This window comes from Schistosoma haematobium, chromosome ZW, assembly GCF_000699445.3.
Source record: "Schistosoma haematobium chromosome ZW, whole genome shotgun sequence".
NCBI lineage: Eukaryota > Metazoa > Platyhelminthes > Trematoda > Strigeidida > Schistosomatidae > Schistosoma > Schistosoma haematobium.
The window spans coordinates 71,972,226-71,990,196 of NC_067195.1; the positions used below are offsets into that span (position 1 = coordinate 71,972,226).

Sequence of the window (17,971 nt, forward strand, 5' to 3'; positions counted from 1 at the left end):
CCATGATATTTTCATACCCAGTGTTGTCCATTCCGACTTTGGTGGCAGTAAGCATTGGAGTGCTACTGGCGGAGTTTTGTTATAAACGTGGTGTCCGCAATTTCGACACACATAAGTGATTATTGCTCTCTGTTTAGAAGGGAACTAGTCGCTTTCAGGAAGTTTTCCGGATACACTTCCTTGTGGGTAGAATGAAAAGCCACAGTAATATTTTATGAGGGAATTCGGTTCTGAGAAGTGATTATAACACATGAAACCACTTAATAGCATCTAGGTTGCCGTATATGGTCGTTCTCACATAACAGATTGTGATCATATTTCAGCATCCATTGTTTGAACGATATAGGCACTTGTTAAACCTATATCTCTCTTAACTTCGTATATGTTCTGTTAACACGTTTGGGATGCGTGTATTTCAGACATACTACTGTTGACTGGCAGATAAGCCAAATAGAAATGTGGTGACTATATCAGGCATAAAATTTTGGAAAAAGTCGACTCAGCGAATGGCAAGTTAACTCAGTAAAAGTTCAATTTTAAGTTGCCTATGTTCTAAAATACACTCAGTGATATAAAACATCCCCAATAAAACTTGACCTCAAGTTCACATAACGATTCCACAACTGGTCTTCGCTACAAATACAGGAGGATTTAGATGAAGGAATCATTAAAAGAGAAGCTGTTTTCAGTTTTATTCGTCTGCATTCAAATTCGGTGACCTTTATGGTGGATTTTTGGATATGACCTTGGTTGGGTACATGCTTACAACACTAGACACCGCCTGCATTAAATTTCCACCATTTTTCATATGAGTCCTGTTATTGTCGCGATGGAGCAACCGTCGTATAAAAGACCGTTTTGCTCGGACAGCTTCTTCGTAGGTCCAAGATAACTTTTAGTCACAATGTCATAGAATCTTACAGAAGTTTGGGGATCGGATTTCAAGTTGTCAGAGTGTTTCCAATTTTCTATGCTTACATTTCCTGGATTAACCTTGTTTTGCATGTTTATACTGTCCGTGCTATTCGAAAAACACACGTGGAACCTTCCTATTGCTTTGATAAAATTCGGAATTTTACAATGTCTTCGAATGGTTTGTTGTTTTTTCTAGCATTAAAGTTCTAGGTTCTTTGTTCTGGAATTGCTGTATGTGTAATTATATTACTGGTATCAACCATATGTATGGAGGTTTTCTACTCTCTTCCTATTGACTCTGTGCAGTACTTCTCCATGACCATTTTGTTTGTCTCAGTTGTAAGTGGATTTCTGTTTCATTTGTTATCTAAGTCTTTAACGACTGGTAGATATAAACACTATTGGTAGCACTAGCTCTCTAACTGTGCTTCAAAAGAGCGGAGTACTACGAGTATTCTAAAGATAGAAATTGGATTCACTAATTAGATTTGTCATCAATTATGGATAGCTTTCATCATGGCACATAAGATATTCTGTCATATTAGGTCATACAAGTATTGTTGTCGTGTTCTTATGATCACCATGACCTTTTTCTACTGAAAATTGCTGATTTACTCCCAATTTTAACGGGCTTTGGATCCACAACTGTATTATTTTTGCTTTTAATAGTTTCTAGTCTTATATTCAAAGCCAGATGGAATTATAGCTCAGACTCACAACTTCTAATAAACTGGTACTTTCTCAATGGACAGCTAAAGACCTTACAATCAGTGTATTCTTAAACACTAACAACGAGGAAATGTCGAACTTGCAACTAGTAGTATACATCGTATCGGTCCATTAAATCAGTCAGTCAGTAACAATGTAGAACTTCGTACGTACGTACATCAGTTCGACTTACCACGCCACATTAGCACAGAGATGCAGTGGTCGATTCAAATCCCGTAGTGGTAGAGGTAATAAGAGTATAAGCACTAGTCGGGAAGATTAGCGTTTGGAGATGTTACTTAAAGAGTATAATACAGTGAAATAAATTTGGGAAGAGAAAAAAGAGAGACAAGGAGGAATAAGGAGATCAAAATTTGGGAGAACACAAAGAGTGTATGCACCTGCGCCATTGCAAACGATTTTGAGCCATGTCATTCAGGGTCTCTAACCATCGGTTGCTATCATCTCGCGGTCCCCAACCAGGTAGTCTACACCTACCAACATGACTCAGTCTACTTGTCAGTGACTTCATGGACTTGTGCCATGTTTTGGTCTGGCTGCCCCTAGCTTTCTTCCAACCTATTCCTATACCACAGAACATCGCACGTCGAGGAAGTCGGTGGTTGGGCATACGTAACACGTGTCCCAGCCATCCCAACTGATGGGTCCATTAAATGTTAGTTGTCATGATATCAACCATATATATGGACGTTTTCTACTCTCTTTCTATTGACTCTGTTCAGTGCTTCTCCATGACCTAACAGATTATAGTATGGAATTTAGAAATATGAATTGTCAGATGCGGTTGCATCCACTTAGTGAATCTCGAATAGGACAAGACGCTTCCTAGATTTCAATGCTAACAACTGTCCAAAAATACTGTTAGCATGCAGTTTGCTAGTCATATTCAAATAACCCTTACTTGTATTGTGCTGTATATCGCTTATTCTACTTAGTGTTTTCACAAATTCCTATGATTAATCAACTTGGTTTCTTAGGGTTCTATTGTTACTTCTACATACTATTCAGTTAATTCTTAGTTGTGATTTTTAGTGAATTCGCGTTTTAACCTTCGCTTTTTCTATAGCAGCATCAATTTTTGACCGTTTTATTATTTGTCAGGTTTCTCATATGCTATTAGTCGAGTATAAACGCCGTGCTTGTCAACCACGCTCACAAATGCTGTTTGCTTTTACGTGCTTAATAATTGTATGCATGTTACCCCGTCTTTATGGTCTATTATATGCTGGAAAAGGATGGTCGGACCAAGTAAGAAAAGTGCATATATTTGCAAAAGAACAATTTTCAGCTTTCACTTGATTATTTTCATCAAAGTATCCTAAATATATTATAATATATCACTGAGATGGATCTCATATTACATTTCTTACCACCTTAATACTACACAAGCTATCACTTAATTCTTAAAGCCGTGAATTACATAGGTAACATTTTTGAAATGGTGAGAACTGATGAAAAACAAGTGAGACTTTAATAAGTTTTTGTTCTTATGTATATGCTGACTAAAAATAGAGAACGGTTATTCATAGTCTACGTCAGTTTTAATGTAAGTTTGAGTGGGCAACTCAGTACTAATTTGTATATTCGGTTTTGATATACGATCAGCAATTATCCCGCTACTTTTGTACAATCTTATAAAATATGGAAGTAGAATGTATAACAAAATGTTTCGTATATGTTATATTATAAGCAGCTTTATTAGTGTTTTATTATTCTTGTAATTTAGAATGTGAATCTCCGTTCACTTTACCCATAAATTTAACATCTATGTACTTCGATCATACCCTCATACTCAAGGAATATTTAGTAGTAGTAATCCTATGATCACAGTTTCGTACATGATCATTCATAAACTTATGGTTGTAGTCTTACCCCGATTCTGCCATCCCAGTTAACTTGGTCTATCTAGTGAGTCATATCGTCAAGTTTATACATCACTATTTTTCTGTTTAGCCTTTGTACTGAGTTTGATATGTGCGTTCATCAGTCATACTTAAACTGGCTAATGATGCTAGTTAGGATGACGATAGTGATGGTGATGGGGTAGCGAAGTGAAAAGTTGACAGTACACTTTACTCAACCATTGCGGCTACCTCGACGTGGTGATCGGGCTTGCCTATTGTGATAATCCGACTGGGCTATAACGGCCACACTATGCCAGACAGGTCGGTTGAAGAGTGATAAGACTAAAAGCAGTAAACCCAAGGTCCGAGAGCGAAGTTCTACTGCTGGCTGTACAGAGGTGTGGCGGCAGTAGGGTGTTCCCTTCAGACAACCACCATGACAGAGACCAGCCAGTCAGCTACAACGTAGGACCAGGCATATGTATGCATCGGTCCAAGTTGCCACACCTTATCAGCACAACAAGGTCAACACCAAATTCATGGTAGGTACTTCAATGGTAGTAATATATAAAAGAAAGATTGTGTATGAGGATATAATACAAGAAGAAAGAATTAGTTCGTACAAAGAAAGGTATAAAGTAATTTTAATCTAATGGTTTAAGAGCAGATAATAAGTGTATACACCTACGCCATTGTGATCGATTCTGAGCTATATTACGCAGAGTTGTCCAACCATTGGTTACGATAGTCGCGAGAACCTCAACCAAGTAGTCTGCATCTACTAATGTGGCTAAGATCAGAAGTCAGTGACTTCAAGCACTGATGCCACGTCTTGGTTTGGCCGCCCCTAACTTTCTTCCGACCATCTGCAAAAGTAGTCAGCATTGCTCATCGTGGTAATCGGTATTCAGGCGTACGCAATGCGTGGCCCAACCATCTCAGTTGACGAAGACACACAACCTCATCAACTGATTTACCACCATTCCCTAATACCCTGCGTCTAACCTCACTATTACTTATCCAGTGATCCCAGCAGATGCGAGCAATATTTCTAAGACATTTGTGATCAATTATTAGTAGCTTACAAGTATCTCCTACTCTTAATGGCCACGTTTCGCGGCCGTAATGTAGAACAGAACTGCCGCACAGCATACTCGCCCCTTAATTGGTAGACAGATATTTTGCCTTCGCCACAGGTGACGTAAGTTGACAAAAGCCAAGCAAGCTTTTCGAATCCGTGGTGAGATTTCGTGCAACACCAACCCATTAGGGCTGATCAGACTTCCAAGATAAGTGAAGTTGTCGACGCGTTCAACTACTTCATGTGTTGACGCAGACCAGTTCTTAAGCAGTAATTTGCATTTAGAGGACAAGAAACGCATTCCAAATATACTGGCATTGTTGCTCAGTGCTACCAAAAGACTGAGTTTTGTCAGCGTCTTCATCAAACGGGACTATATCATCTGCGTATTCTAAGTCGATAAGTGGACCTCCTGGTAGGAGATCAATACCCGAAAATTCAGTCTACGTGAGCGTTATTTCCATCAGTAGATCTATGATGAAGTTGAACAAAAGTGGAAATAGTGGACAGCCTTGACGGACACCACTTGAGGTTGTAAAATTAGATGACAGTTCACCATAAGCTATGACTCGGTTAGTAGTGTTCGAGTAAAGAGCCTTCACAAAGTTTATTTACTTCTGAGGTACATCTTTCAGTGACAGACACTGCCACAGAATCTCGCGGTCTACAGAGTCAAATGCTGCCTTTAAGTCAAGAAAAACAATCATTGTCGGACGTCGATAAGCATGTCTTTGTTCTACGAATGGTAAATATGTGATCGATGCAAGCAAGACTAGGTTTCAGGCCAGCCTGATTTTCCTGTGCTTTCACTTCACGAGTTTTAGTTAGGCGTCCGATAACTATTGAGGCTAGTATTTTAGATGCTATATTAGTTAAAATAATCCCTTGTGGGAAGGCAGCACCGTTGTAATGCTGGTTGTCCGAAGGAAACAACTAACTGTCTTCACACATCTATACAGTCAGCAGTACAACTTCACTATCGGACCTTGGGTTTGCTGCTTTTAGTCTTATCGCTCTTCAGTCGATCTGTCTAGCTTGGTAGGATATTGGGGGACGATTGTTCCAGCCAGTGTAGCTCGATTGGTTCATTACTATAAGCAAGTCCGACCACCACGTCGAGGTAACTGCAACGGTCGGACATGACAGCGATGCTGCCTTTCCATAAAGGAATGGTGGGGTTAGAAAAGGTCGACCCTAAAATCACACACTTCGCCTTATTCCACAGATTTCTGTCTCCATCGGTAGGATCTCAACAAGTATGGAGCTAACAAAAAAATCACCCACAAAAGGGTCGTGTGTGAATCACCTCAAGCAGTTGTCCCTTAGGCACTGCGGTCATACTCTTGGGTCACTAAAACCAACTCTGACCCAGTTTCCTTTTCAGGTAACGCTATCTAATCACTACGAGATTGTTTTTGTCTATGAGTTCTCCGTACCAAACGTTCAAAAGTGTACCTAATTCATGCGGTTATTCGAAATGCTGATCAGAATTTTTGACAGTTGCAATTTCGTTTCTATATTTTCAGTTTACATTTTACTGGATTCATGCAGCTACCATCTCTGTCTATATATGTCTAGCTTTTGGAGAGCTGCTTATTCAGTTTTTCTCACCGTTTAATGAACAAAATTCTTTGCTTGATGACAAAGTAAGTTCCTGGAATGAAATCTTAAATTTTAAACTGTTCACTTTTGTATCATAGTTATTTTGGGTCGTAATATTAGCTTTTCAGTTCCCAGTAAGTGTATAGTCATTCGACGTCATCGATGTTGTCCCTGCGTCTTGTATAAAACTTAAGTCTATTTAAGTCATTACATTGAAGTAACTAATGGGCCGAATCTATTGTGCGATTTCCAATGTTATGATCGCTATAATGTCGTTAGAACTAGCTTTTAACCTTTGGTCCAGGCGGCTAAGTTTTTGTGTTCCGGTGATCTGACTCCGGGTTAATCGTGTAAATGGCTGTTATCGACATACACATATCGCTAGTCCCCGCATATAGTTATCGACTTAAACCACGTTAGTGAATAACGGAATTAAATAAGTCAAATACGAGAATGGATTTTGAATACGTGTATTTCATACAATCGTTGATTCAGACAAACGATCAAAGAAACGAACCTAAGAGAAGAGATCGGAGAGAAATAACGCGCTATGGAGGAGGCACCTAAGCCAACCCAACCTAACTAAGCGTGAATCGATATCTATAGTCAAACAAAAACGAGTTACAGACATGTGATAAGATAAGAAATGTTCACACACTTACATAAGCGAATAATTAGCAAGGTCAAATGTGGTTTAAGAAGAATGGATAGATTGATCTGTCCAGGGGCTAGAATAACCTATGTGGGCTTGAAATAGTACCAATCTCAACAAAGTAACTAAACCTTTGAAATATTACACATTTCGTGCCATCGAATATGTTCGCGCTGGGAGTTATTATTTATTACTACCAACTTAAACAAATTTGTGTTAGTCGTGCATCAGGAGCTTATGGCCAAAATTCGACATCCCAGTTACAGAGATGCTAACGTGACATAAGGTTTAAACGTTGTGATAAGTTTATTTTAGTGAAATTTCTAAAGATGCTATGCAACCTAAGAAACCCCGTTTCCTGGATAACCTATGTATTTGATGTGAAGGACCAAGTAATCCTTTGCTATTTAGGACCAGATCTATATACCACAGACAGTACGGTTGCTCTGATTTAAAGTATATTTGTGCGAACTACAAAATTGTCAAACACTGGGAACCGTAGCTTTGTTTTTTTATTTATTTTGAGACAGTAGCCGTAACATGCATGATATGTGTTTCTCATTTCTCATATATTTAGGACGCCTGTCCAGAGTTATGGGCCTCTGTTCCGGCTTTATGGACTTTCAGTTGGTTGACAAGGTATGTCATCTTGATAAATTTCGGGACATATTTGGTGTTTATAATCAGTGTTTGTCTAGGGAGTCGCATTTTAATCACTTCACTCATAATTAGATCACAACTGTACACAAACGACGTATTATTCATTCATAAACAGCGTTGAACCTTTCACAAATATGTATTGTCATAAGTTACATTACATCTGCTCAACAAGGGATGAAATAATCTAGATGAAAGTCCAATGAATGGTGAACTAATGATAATAACTATAGTCAGAACTAAACCTGAAATATATCATGAAATGAACAAATAAAACTAGGGGATAAAAGTATGGGATGATACTAATCTTAGTAATATAGGTGAGATAAGAAATGTATATATGTGTTACTGAGACCGACTTTGTACTGTGTCGTATGTCATCTTCAACTACAGATAACAGTTTTCTCGTTAATTTTGCTAAGTTTACATCTCCCGATGTGATATAGTTCGACAGATAATGACTGCATGTGTTGATGTCATGTTTTGTTTCGGCAACCTAAACCTTTTGTTAACTGTTACGCAGTAAGTTTATATTGACTGATGATCGAATTATTGATTTTTAAAATGAGTGGAAAGAACGTCGATCGGTCGGTGACATCCATTGATACGAAGCGTATCCAAGCGATGGCTACTCACGAAAAATTTCCTTTTTGTTAGGTTTTACAGTAAATAGTTTTCGCTCCCAAAGTTGTCAGTTATTGCACTAGGTTTCTCTAGACTACTGAAAGTTGTTACATGCTCTGATAATTTAAAGCATAAACTGTCGTTTATATTATTATTGATACTATTATAGAAACTTTGATTACTTTTTTATATGAATCGTTTATTGATCTTTTTTTCAACATTGATTTTGCATGCAGTACTATTTGGAAAGGATTTCGAGGTCAAATTAACAGTCCTTCAAATATGTTTCATATACGTCCTGAAGATTCAGTTAATGAAAGTTATGGTCGATTTAAGCGTGCCTGGCGTAGATCCTATAATCTTTGGTTCACGAGAAAGAAGTAAGTATTCACTTTGTAATGGCTTCCGACTTTGTATCTCAATGAGATGTCTCATTATATGGAGCTGCTTAGTAAAATAAATCACGAAACATTAAGCTTAGTTAAGGTATACCTTTTAATAGGCCAATCTTAGAAGTCGTTCAATCGCAAACACATTACATACTAGATTATTATTGGTTAAAGCAGTAGGTTTAAAACCAGATCACGAATTCTTGCTCTGCAGACTTCGGTTTGTGCAGCAATTTACTATCACTAGCCTTCACACAAGCAGAGCGGTTCAAAGGTGAGTATACAAACCCGTGGTTGGTAGATGAGACAACTTATTATTACTTTCGAGGCGATTATTAGGAATTTATCATAATGATCATAAAATAACTTTTGAACATAAGATCTAAGGGATGACAAAGAGTAAACGTATCGTGCTATTGAAACTGACTCTCAACCACCATCCTACTCCACCCATCGGTCACGATACATTTGAGGACCCAAACCAATTAGCCTCCACCTACTGGCATGGTTAAACCCAACAATTAATGAATTAGTGGATTGGTTCCAAATTTCTGTCCAGGCCCTTCTAGTTTTCTTCCAACCTACCCCTATACCGGGATCGCGCGTCGAGGTAGGCGGTTGTTGAACATGCATAGTACATGTTCCAACCACCTCAGTTGATAAAGATTCACAATCTTATCGACCGATTTACAATACCTGTCTAGTACCCCGGGTTTAATCTCAACATTGCTCACTCTGTAGTATGCGAGAAATATTCCGAAGATACCTATCAGATGTTTTTTGACTGTCGAAATACAGCCCTTGCATTACCAACCCGTGCCTTCATATTCGAGTCAGATCCTTCCTGTTCGTCGGTGATGTTGTCCAGATGTGTGAAAGTTTCCACCTCCTTAAGAGCTTCTCCATCAAGCGTGATTGGGTTGGTGCTCTCTGTGTTGTATTTGTAGATCTTGCTATGTTGAGGTCTACTGATTCAGGGGCTTCTATCACACTTTTTGTCTTGACGTGCATTTTTTCGTGTGTATGGGATAGAAGAGCTAGGTCATCTGCGAAGTCCGAATCGCCTAGTTGATTCCGGGCTGTCCATTGTATTCCTTGTTTTTCTTGAAATGTATAGGTCCTTATAATCCAGTTGGCCACCAGAAGAGAGAAGAAGGGGGGAAAGTAATCAGCCTTGTCCGATTACGGTCCTCATTTGGAATGCAGCTGTCAGCTGTCCTTCACGCATTTCTTTGAAGTGCAGTTTGTCGTATGAGTCCTGTAAAAAATAAACCTTTTACTTTGTGTCTATTTATAAACACTAATATACTATAACTTTCACAAATAATTATATATTATTATATTATCAGCCACTTGATGAGTTCAAAGTTCATTATCGCTTTACTACTTAAAATCACTACAGCTGCATGACACCAATCCGATTTAAACGTCAGGTTTTATTCACACCGTGATTTATTGATTAATTTTTATAAAATATGTCATTTGGGGTTGTAGGTTCAACTCTGTTCATACAAGTGATCTAATTTTGTGCTTGATTATGGTCGATTTTCTAGTAAATAACTCTCACATTGGATTTGTTGATACAGATGACGTAGTGGCTAAAGCACTCTACTTAAAGGTTTCAATCTTGGTCTATATACTATAGTTGTAGAAGAAAAACTGCATATTACAGCCAAGTACATGTATCTGTACTACGTTACTTAGACTAATGATTTAGATAAACCGCTCTTAGTGCTTTAAATACATTCGATTAACTGACATTTTTTATCGACACAGAAGAACAGGATCGCTAATGTTTAACAGAGAGTATGAAACGCAGCATGTTGCCGATGTATATTTCTGTATACTAATCCATCTACAATGAATCCTAGTTTCTTGACTGATTCTCACTTGCGTTAAAATTTTTCATTTTCTTGAGTTGGAATTACTAATTATCAAGCCTTAATTATTTATAACACAACATAAAACTTAGGTTCTGCAACTTAATTAAATGTTTTTTTTCTCTAAAATTATTGTTTCTCTGGTCAATTTTTTAAGATCAGAAACGCCATTTTCAAATGTTATGGATGATGATGTGCCGTTGTTGACGGACTTTGAAGAGAATAATGAAGATACTGAAAATGTCTCAAATGATGCAAATATGTTGAATGCAACACCTGATGTTGATATCTTGTCACCATCTACTACTAATAACAACTCAAACTCACATAATCTAGAAGTATGTAAGCAGAGTACAATTAAAGCCAGTCCTGCACGTGCCACATGGGGATTATTCTATGCTCTTATTTCATCTTTTGGTTTGCGTCTATTTTGCGGGTGGATTTTAATCTCGGCTGCTGTATTCTTCAACTACAGCTCACCATTGTTACTCGGGTAAGTGCATATATGGACGTAGTGTAATCTAGTATGATGTGTATTATTTCCATTGTTATGCTTTTTTCACCAGGATTGTCTGGAAATTTTGAATTGTAATGAGGATGATATTTTTACGGTTAAAACGCTCCAGGGATTTCAATTTTTCTGTCTTCCGAGCGTTATCTGTTTAGTTAGTTGAAACCAGTTGATCAGATTCTATACCTTCAGATAAGGACCATACATTATCAATCCTTGCGTATGTTACAAATATTTTATTGAGATAGAATCAAGACATTAACAATATTAACTTCATATTACATGGTAACCAATTTTATTCACATTTATTTTAGGATGTTACTTCGATTTCTTTCCAAACCTGAAGCTCCATCATGGCAAGGATATTTTATTGCATTTTCAATGCTATTTCTTCAGTCAATATCAGTTTTGGTGGATCAAAAGGGTTTTTACTCTTGTTTATCCTTGGGAATATCTGTTCGATCAGCCCTTACATCTGCAATTTATCGAAAAGTGAGCTTAGCTTATTAATTTATCAGCATTCAACATAGTTCTCGTAATTAAAGAAAATTTTTGGGTAATATATTTTTATTATTTATTCTCAGTCTCTTCGATTATCTTCTGAAGCTCGAAACCAGTATACAACGGGGGAATTAATAAATTTGCTCAGTGTTGATGTGAATCGTATAAAAGAACTTTTTAGTAAGTTTGGTAATTAATTCATCGTGCAAGTTTACTTGTGAACTTTTTTATTTCTAATTTTGTACATGTTAATTTTGATTGAATGTACAATCGTTTGGAATATTTATTCAACGAAGATCAATTTACTAGTGGTTGTTCGCTAATGGTAAATCATACAGAAATGTTTCATATGAAAATGATCTGTTTGTTCTGGTTTGTAACGTCAACAATTCTTTCTAAATTATCTTGTTTTTATAGTCTAGGTAATGTGGTTAACATATGTGGTATCCAGTTGTCCACATTGTTTACTAACCTGTTTTATTGTTTTACTTAACAATATCAATGATTTAGGAGCTATACTTCGTGATCTTGTTCAATAGTATTTCATTGAAAACCTGTTAAAATCGCAGCTTGATGGCAATAAATCAGTAGTATGTAAAATAGAGTTATTAATACTCTGTAAAACTTTAAAGTTATCCACATTCCTGCAATCCGTGTTATTTAACTCCTGCTGGTAGAAACTTATTTAAGTGTTTAATAAACAATGACATATTTATTACGTGATAATAAATAGTTTATGTTTTTCAGTGTAATATTACTAATATCCGTTTTAGGTATTTATATTAAACAATTGATTTCCGTATTATTTTTTACCAAAATAGTAAACATCATAATCTCAGTTATCTGACCACGAATGTACACAACTTTGGTCATTATATTTTATCTTCAAATAATCTCTATATTAAAATCTTTTTCTAGTGTTCTCGTTCCTTGTTTGGGATGCACTCATTGAATTTGGTTTGTCGTTTATTTTGTTATGGCGTCAACTTGGTTCAGCTGCGATAGCTGGTGTTGGATTTTTGTTGCTAGTATTGCCACTTAATTGTTTACTGATATGGGCTACTCAAAAATTTGAGGTAAACAGTACTATTTTTAAGTTATAGTTGTTCTTAAATTTGGCTACTCTACCAATCGGTGAATAGTTAATTTTGTTTTTCTGTTCCCGTTGAGGATAGGTCATTGGGATTACAACTATGACCGTAGATCATATTTAGGTTATTGAAAATTGTTCATCAACCAGTTATAAATAACAGTAGACCCTGCACAAAAATTTAAGTGTGCTGAAGTTTCTAAATCTTATATATCATTACAGTAAGAGAATACATTGATACATCACAAGACAGGAAATAGTAATATTAGCTGTAGTGAGAAACTAAATACAGAATATGATTTAAAAGCCACAAATTTAATCAAAGGATGAAACATATGGAATAACATTAATTTCTATTGAAATAGTAAGATAAATAATAAGCGCATATATAACACTGTAAACGATTTTGAACCATTTTGATGGAGTTTTGTTCTCTGAGCTGGGTGGTTTGGTCGTGGAGCCTTCATCGTTCTTCTGAACGACATCATCAACACAAACTTCACCATCTCAAGATTTTGAACCATGCTACGTAACGTCTACAAGCAGGGCTCACGATTATATATATAAACCAGGGAGTTTAAATCTCATGATACAACTGAGTCCATTAGTCAACAAGTTTATGGTCTCGTTCAATATATTTGTTTCTCAACTTCTAACATAGTAACTAACCTATTCTTATATCAGTCAACACAAGACCCCAGGGTGGGAAGTCTCTCGATACACATGCTGTCAATAGATGAAGGTTTACCATCTCACTAAGCGATTTTGCGAAATACTATACGCTCAACGTCAGCATTACATAATGCTTCCAACATACATAAGTAATGCTTTATAAGAATCTATTATCGTTTGGCTGGTAACATCTCAAATAAAATTATACGTCGCGAGTGGAAGTATGTTTTATTGTTTGAGTTTATATATGTTCCCGTTATTTTATTTAAAATAAGTAGACATTTAGTTCGTTTTCTTTTTCAGATTCGTGAAATGAAATATAAAGACAAGCGTATGAAATGCTTAGGCGAAGTGCTTGCTGCTATACGTGTAAGTTTATATTCATCCTTAATTTTTGTTTTTCAATGGTTGTCTAATTAATGTCAGTTTATAGTACAAAATAAAAAAATTTACTTCTATCATGTTTAAATCATTTATCGTATAATAAACTCATTTGGTTCCTTATCTTAGTGGTTTTGTTTTAATATTTTCGGGTGATATATATAATACATGAAACATTTAGTCGATTGAAAGTGTATATACCGTTGAGTGCTCCTAATAGATTGTCAGAAGCCTGTTTATTTATACACCTTTATGTGTTAGTCGTACAAAATAACTTAGATATTTAGGTATTTAGTTGATTATCAGTAGATTGGTCGTTCAATGTCATCGCCACCTTCATGTTATTGTTTATTTGTTTATTTAAACACATAAACATTGATACAAGGAGGCACCAAATAGATATACGCCACATAAATCATTCGATTTGTATGAGGGCCGTGATACTGCATGGGTTCCCAAACTGAAGCAGGTGGTTTTCTTAGGGGGCCACACTCGGAGCCTTTGAACTAAAGGTCTGATCCACAAGGCAGTGGAGCAACGTCAGGTGATGCAGTACCCTGGTAGTCGGTAACCAACGAATGGTTCATACGCCATTTGTTCCTTCACGATACTGGAGCCCATGTGCACCATTTTTTTGCAGCCAGGGTTTTCCAACTCCCCTTGGTGAACTCTTCGTGTCCACCAACCCGGTTAAAGCGCCGGACATTCGCTTTTCGTCCTCTCAATTCTGTAGAAAAAACCTGGCCACGAGAAGGCAGTGAGTAGGGCTTCCATGGCAGTGGTTGTATGCACGTGGTCATGTGGGAGCATTTCGAGAGGGAGAGCGGACTGTCCCCACTCTCGGCCGTACCAGGGCATTTGGGGCTGATGTTATTGCAAAATGTCAGGTTTGAAGCGTTTGAATGTGTAGTCCTCATTTTTGAGTAATAACTATTCCACACTTCTGTTACCTAATAATTTTATGAATGGGCAAAGTTTCCTCTCGCAAATTGTAAATACTATGTAAGTAATCTTGATACTAGATGTCACATCCCACTATAGTGAAGATCATTGTTTACCAAATTCTTATTACAATATCTACTCCAAATATATGCATCATTTTTAACTCCTGGGCTGAGTGGTGCAGTGGACTTGTATATTCAATGATTGCATCATCAAATTAATGGCAAGTTTTTAATTGTCATTTATTTGACCAAGATATTGTGTAATTAACAGGCTAGATGTGACTTTGTAACAAATTTGCCTTTTTTGTCTTGTAGTTTTATAAAAGTTTTCATGAATCAATATTTATATTGCTATTTCCTAATGGATTGACATGGTAGTACAGTTCACTGACATAACAAGCGTTACTATCATTTCCCTTACCACGTTAGTTGCTATGTTAGCTATCGGTTATGATGAATGGCACCTTTTTAAGCTAAAATTGTTTCATTTTAGGTGGTTAAACTTTATGCATGGGAAAAGGCGTTTCAATCTCAAGTCAAGTCAATTCGTCAATCTGAACTAATTGAACTATTACGTGTCGCCTTAGGCTGGGGTCTATGCCATGTTGTTTGGAATTTGGCTCCGTATATTATTTTATTGATAACGTTTGTTACTTATTTAAGAGAGTTCTTATTCGCCAACCACAATGTATTGTTAGATAATTGGGTCGGAAATACCACTGATATCCCTACACCTCAATTGTTAACACCTGAACGGATTTTTGTCAGTGTCAGTTTGTTCAATTTACTACGTAGTCCACTACTTCTTTTGCCATGGAGTCTTTCATCTTCAATAATGGTATGCTCTAAATGTCTGTCGAAATATGAATAATTTTTTTATCATCTATCTGATAAACATTTTATGTATAAACCGCAGCCAGTCGAAAAATACATTTGAAGGTCGACCTTCTGCATTTAATGGAGGCTTTCAATTATAATAGAACACTTCGTTAAAAATAAAATTTTATTTGTGAAAATATCATTTCCAACATTTCATGAGACAATATAGTTTAAATTTCAGGGAAATAATCAAAATCAAAATTATCGAAGATAAATCAGGTCACAAGAAGAGTTCGCTACATAAACTACTATCTAATCATGCTTAGATATTGATTTTATTTTGTAGTGCTAGTGTAATTCGTTCATTGTTTGAAATATGTTCATATTGTAGTACATGTTTTTTGTTTTTGTCTGAATTCAATAACGACACGTAGCATCTGGCTAGAGTTAGAATGTCACTACACTTAAAAGAAACGACAATCAGTTGGATTTATTAGAGTATATTGATTGGAAAATACATAACCATTTGTGCATATGTTGTCCCGATATATCTAATCATTGTAATTAACTAAACAATCAAATGTACGTTGTTGTTAATAGCCCACTTCTTGAGAATCAGATATATATTTTTTTACATGCAATAGAGGATTTATGTTATTTCTTATAATTAATTATAAACTTTCATCGGTCAACCAGTATCTTTTTGAGATAAATTTGGCATGGATTAAACCTAACTTGTTTTTGGTAAATGAGTTAAAGTATTTAGTTTCTCAGTATGGGGTTGTGTAGATTGTTAAGTTTTTGGTTGAGATCATGAATTAATTGATGTTAAACCACCGTTGGAAACCTGGAAGCACTGGACGGCCCATACTAGGACGAAACGGCCGTCCAGTGCTTCCAGGTTTCCAACGGTGGTCTAACGTCAATTAATTCATGATCTCAACCAATATTTAGTTTCTATTAGCTTGTTTACGTTATTTGTAATAGGTTATGTGATTGAATAATGAAAAAGCATTTAACGCTATTATTTTACTAGTTATGAATGCTATTAACATGTTTGAGACGAGAAGTAATTATGTAGATGTATACAAAAATTACATAATGTAGGAAAAAAATTAATAATAGGACGAAACTCACACTTTGGATTCTATTGCTAACCACCATCTATCTCATCTTAAAATTAATGAACGTTGGAATTTTATTTATCAAATAGTTTACCATACAATGACGAAGTAATTCAGAGTAATATGTATATCTTTTATCTCTATATAAATTTATACAGTCAGTCAGCTACAACGTAGGACCAGGCACGTATATGCATCGGTCCAAGTTGCCATACCTCATTAACACAACAAGATGGACACCGGATTCATAAAAGTAGTTAATTCAGAGGTGGTAATATATAAAAGAAAGATTGCAATAAGGATATAGTACAGGAAGAAAGAATTAGTTCTTAGAGAGAAAGATATGAAGCGATTTTAATCTCTTAGTTTAAGAGAAGACAGAGAGTGTATACACCGACGCCATTGTGATTGATTCTGAGCCATGTCATCAAGAGTCTCCAACCATTGGTTACGATAGTCACGCGGACCCCAGCTAAGTAGTCTGCATCTACCAACATGGCTCACTAGAAGCTAGTGACTTCAAGCACTGATGCCGCGGTTTGGTTATAAATTTATACAAAAATAAAATGAATTTGTTTTTGGAAAGTAAAGAGTTTAACAAATTTAGTAATGATACATTTATACTCTCTGCTATGTATTTTAATGTTAGTATGCTAGTGATAGTCAGTATTAGTATATTTGTAGTGTTTTTGTGCAAGTCGTTAGATTTATCTACATTTGTGGTGGTTGTCTATGTGAAAATCGATGCATTATTAATTAGTCTTATTCTTTGTTGTGAGTAATATCACTTCTAATATTAGATAATGATAACAAAATTTTATATAGCACTATGTTTTTAAGCTCTAAAATCTCAGATATTAAATCGTTTTTTAAACTTTAATCTATTTAGTATTGTTTCAATAGTAGTTTAACCTAATTTTCCATAAATTATTGTCTGCAAGCTATTCAATGGTTGTTGGACTGCACAATAAGTAGGTTAATTACTCCTCTTCCATTTTAGTCAGTAAAACTTTAATTTTGATATTTATTCATCTAGTTCAAGTTGTGTGTAGTTTTGATGAAATATTTAATCAAATAAAATTAATGGGGTTATTTTAGTTCATAACTATTTAAGAAAGATTTGTTACGGTTTCCTCGTTTGAATTTTAGATAACTGTAGTGATTGTATGCGTCCTTTTTTAGCGTTTTAGTCTGTGTAGTACAGTGTTCAACTGTAAAATATAACCTTTGACAGTTGGCAACATATTTGATCATACACTCTGTTATAACTTGTGTCCTGTGTTCTATTAATGTATAATGTAATGATACCACCAATTAGAGAACAGTGAATTATCGACCGGACCAATGACCCATAAAACCCATACGAGCAGTCTAGAGTCTTTATCGGTCCTGCTTCCCGCATAGCACAGCCTGTTAAATCCAGAACACCAATCTAAGCCTCTACGATATGAATCATTTATTTCAAACATACTGGGTTTATATACTAACCAGACAGACCACATCGTACTATAAAATAGAAAACAACATTTGCACAAGATTTAACCAAAAGTGGCTGT

General features: G+C 36.0%; 1 protein-coding gene across 2 annotated transcripts in view; it reads left to right on the plus strand.

Moving 5' to 3' along the window:
• The first annotated feature begins 628 nt into the window (after nt 1–628).
• ABCC1_5 (Multidrug resistance-associated protein 1) overlaps nt 629–17,971 on the plus strand; it is a 62,555-nt gene continuing 45,212 nt past the window's right edge. Inside the window, exons 1-13 of one of the 2 annotated variants that reach the window (XM_051212227.1) lie at nt 629–877; nt 914–1,093; nt 1,126–1,254; nt 2,746–2,892; nt 6,096–6,215; nt 7,401–7,462; nt 8,341–8,484; nt 10,531–10,866; nt 11,199–11,376; nt 11,469–11,565; nt 12,304–12,461; nt 13,451–13,516; nt 14,966–15,310. In XM_051212227.1, coding sequence (XP_051072383.1) covers nt 809–877; nt 914–1,093; nt 1,126–1,254; nt 2,746–2,892; nt 6,096–6,215; nt 7,401–7,462; nt 8,341–8,484; nt 10,531–10,866; nt 11,199–11,376; nt 11,469–11,565; nt 12,304–12,461; nt 13,451–13,516; nt 14,966–15,310 — 2,031 coding nt within the window. In that variant the 5' untranslated portion in view covers nt 629–808. Of the gene's footprint in view, nt 878–913; nt 1,255–2,745; nt 2,893–6,095; nt 6,216–7,400; nt 7,463–8,340; nt 8,485–10,530; nt 10,867–11,198; nt 11,377–11,468; nt 11,566–12,303; nt 12,462–13,450; nt 13,517–14,965; nt 15,311–17,971 lie in introns of both variants that reach the window. The other variant, XM_051212228.1, reaches the window with a different exon arrangement.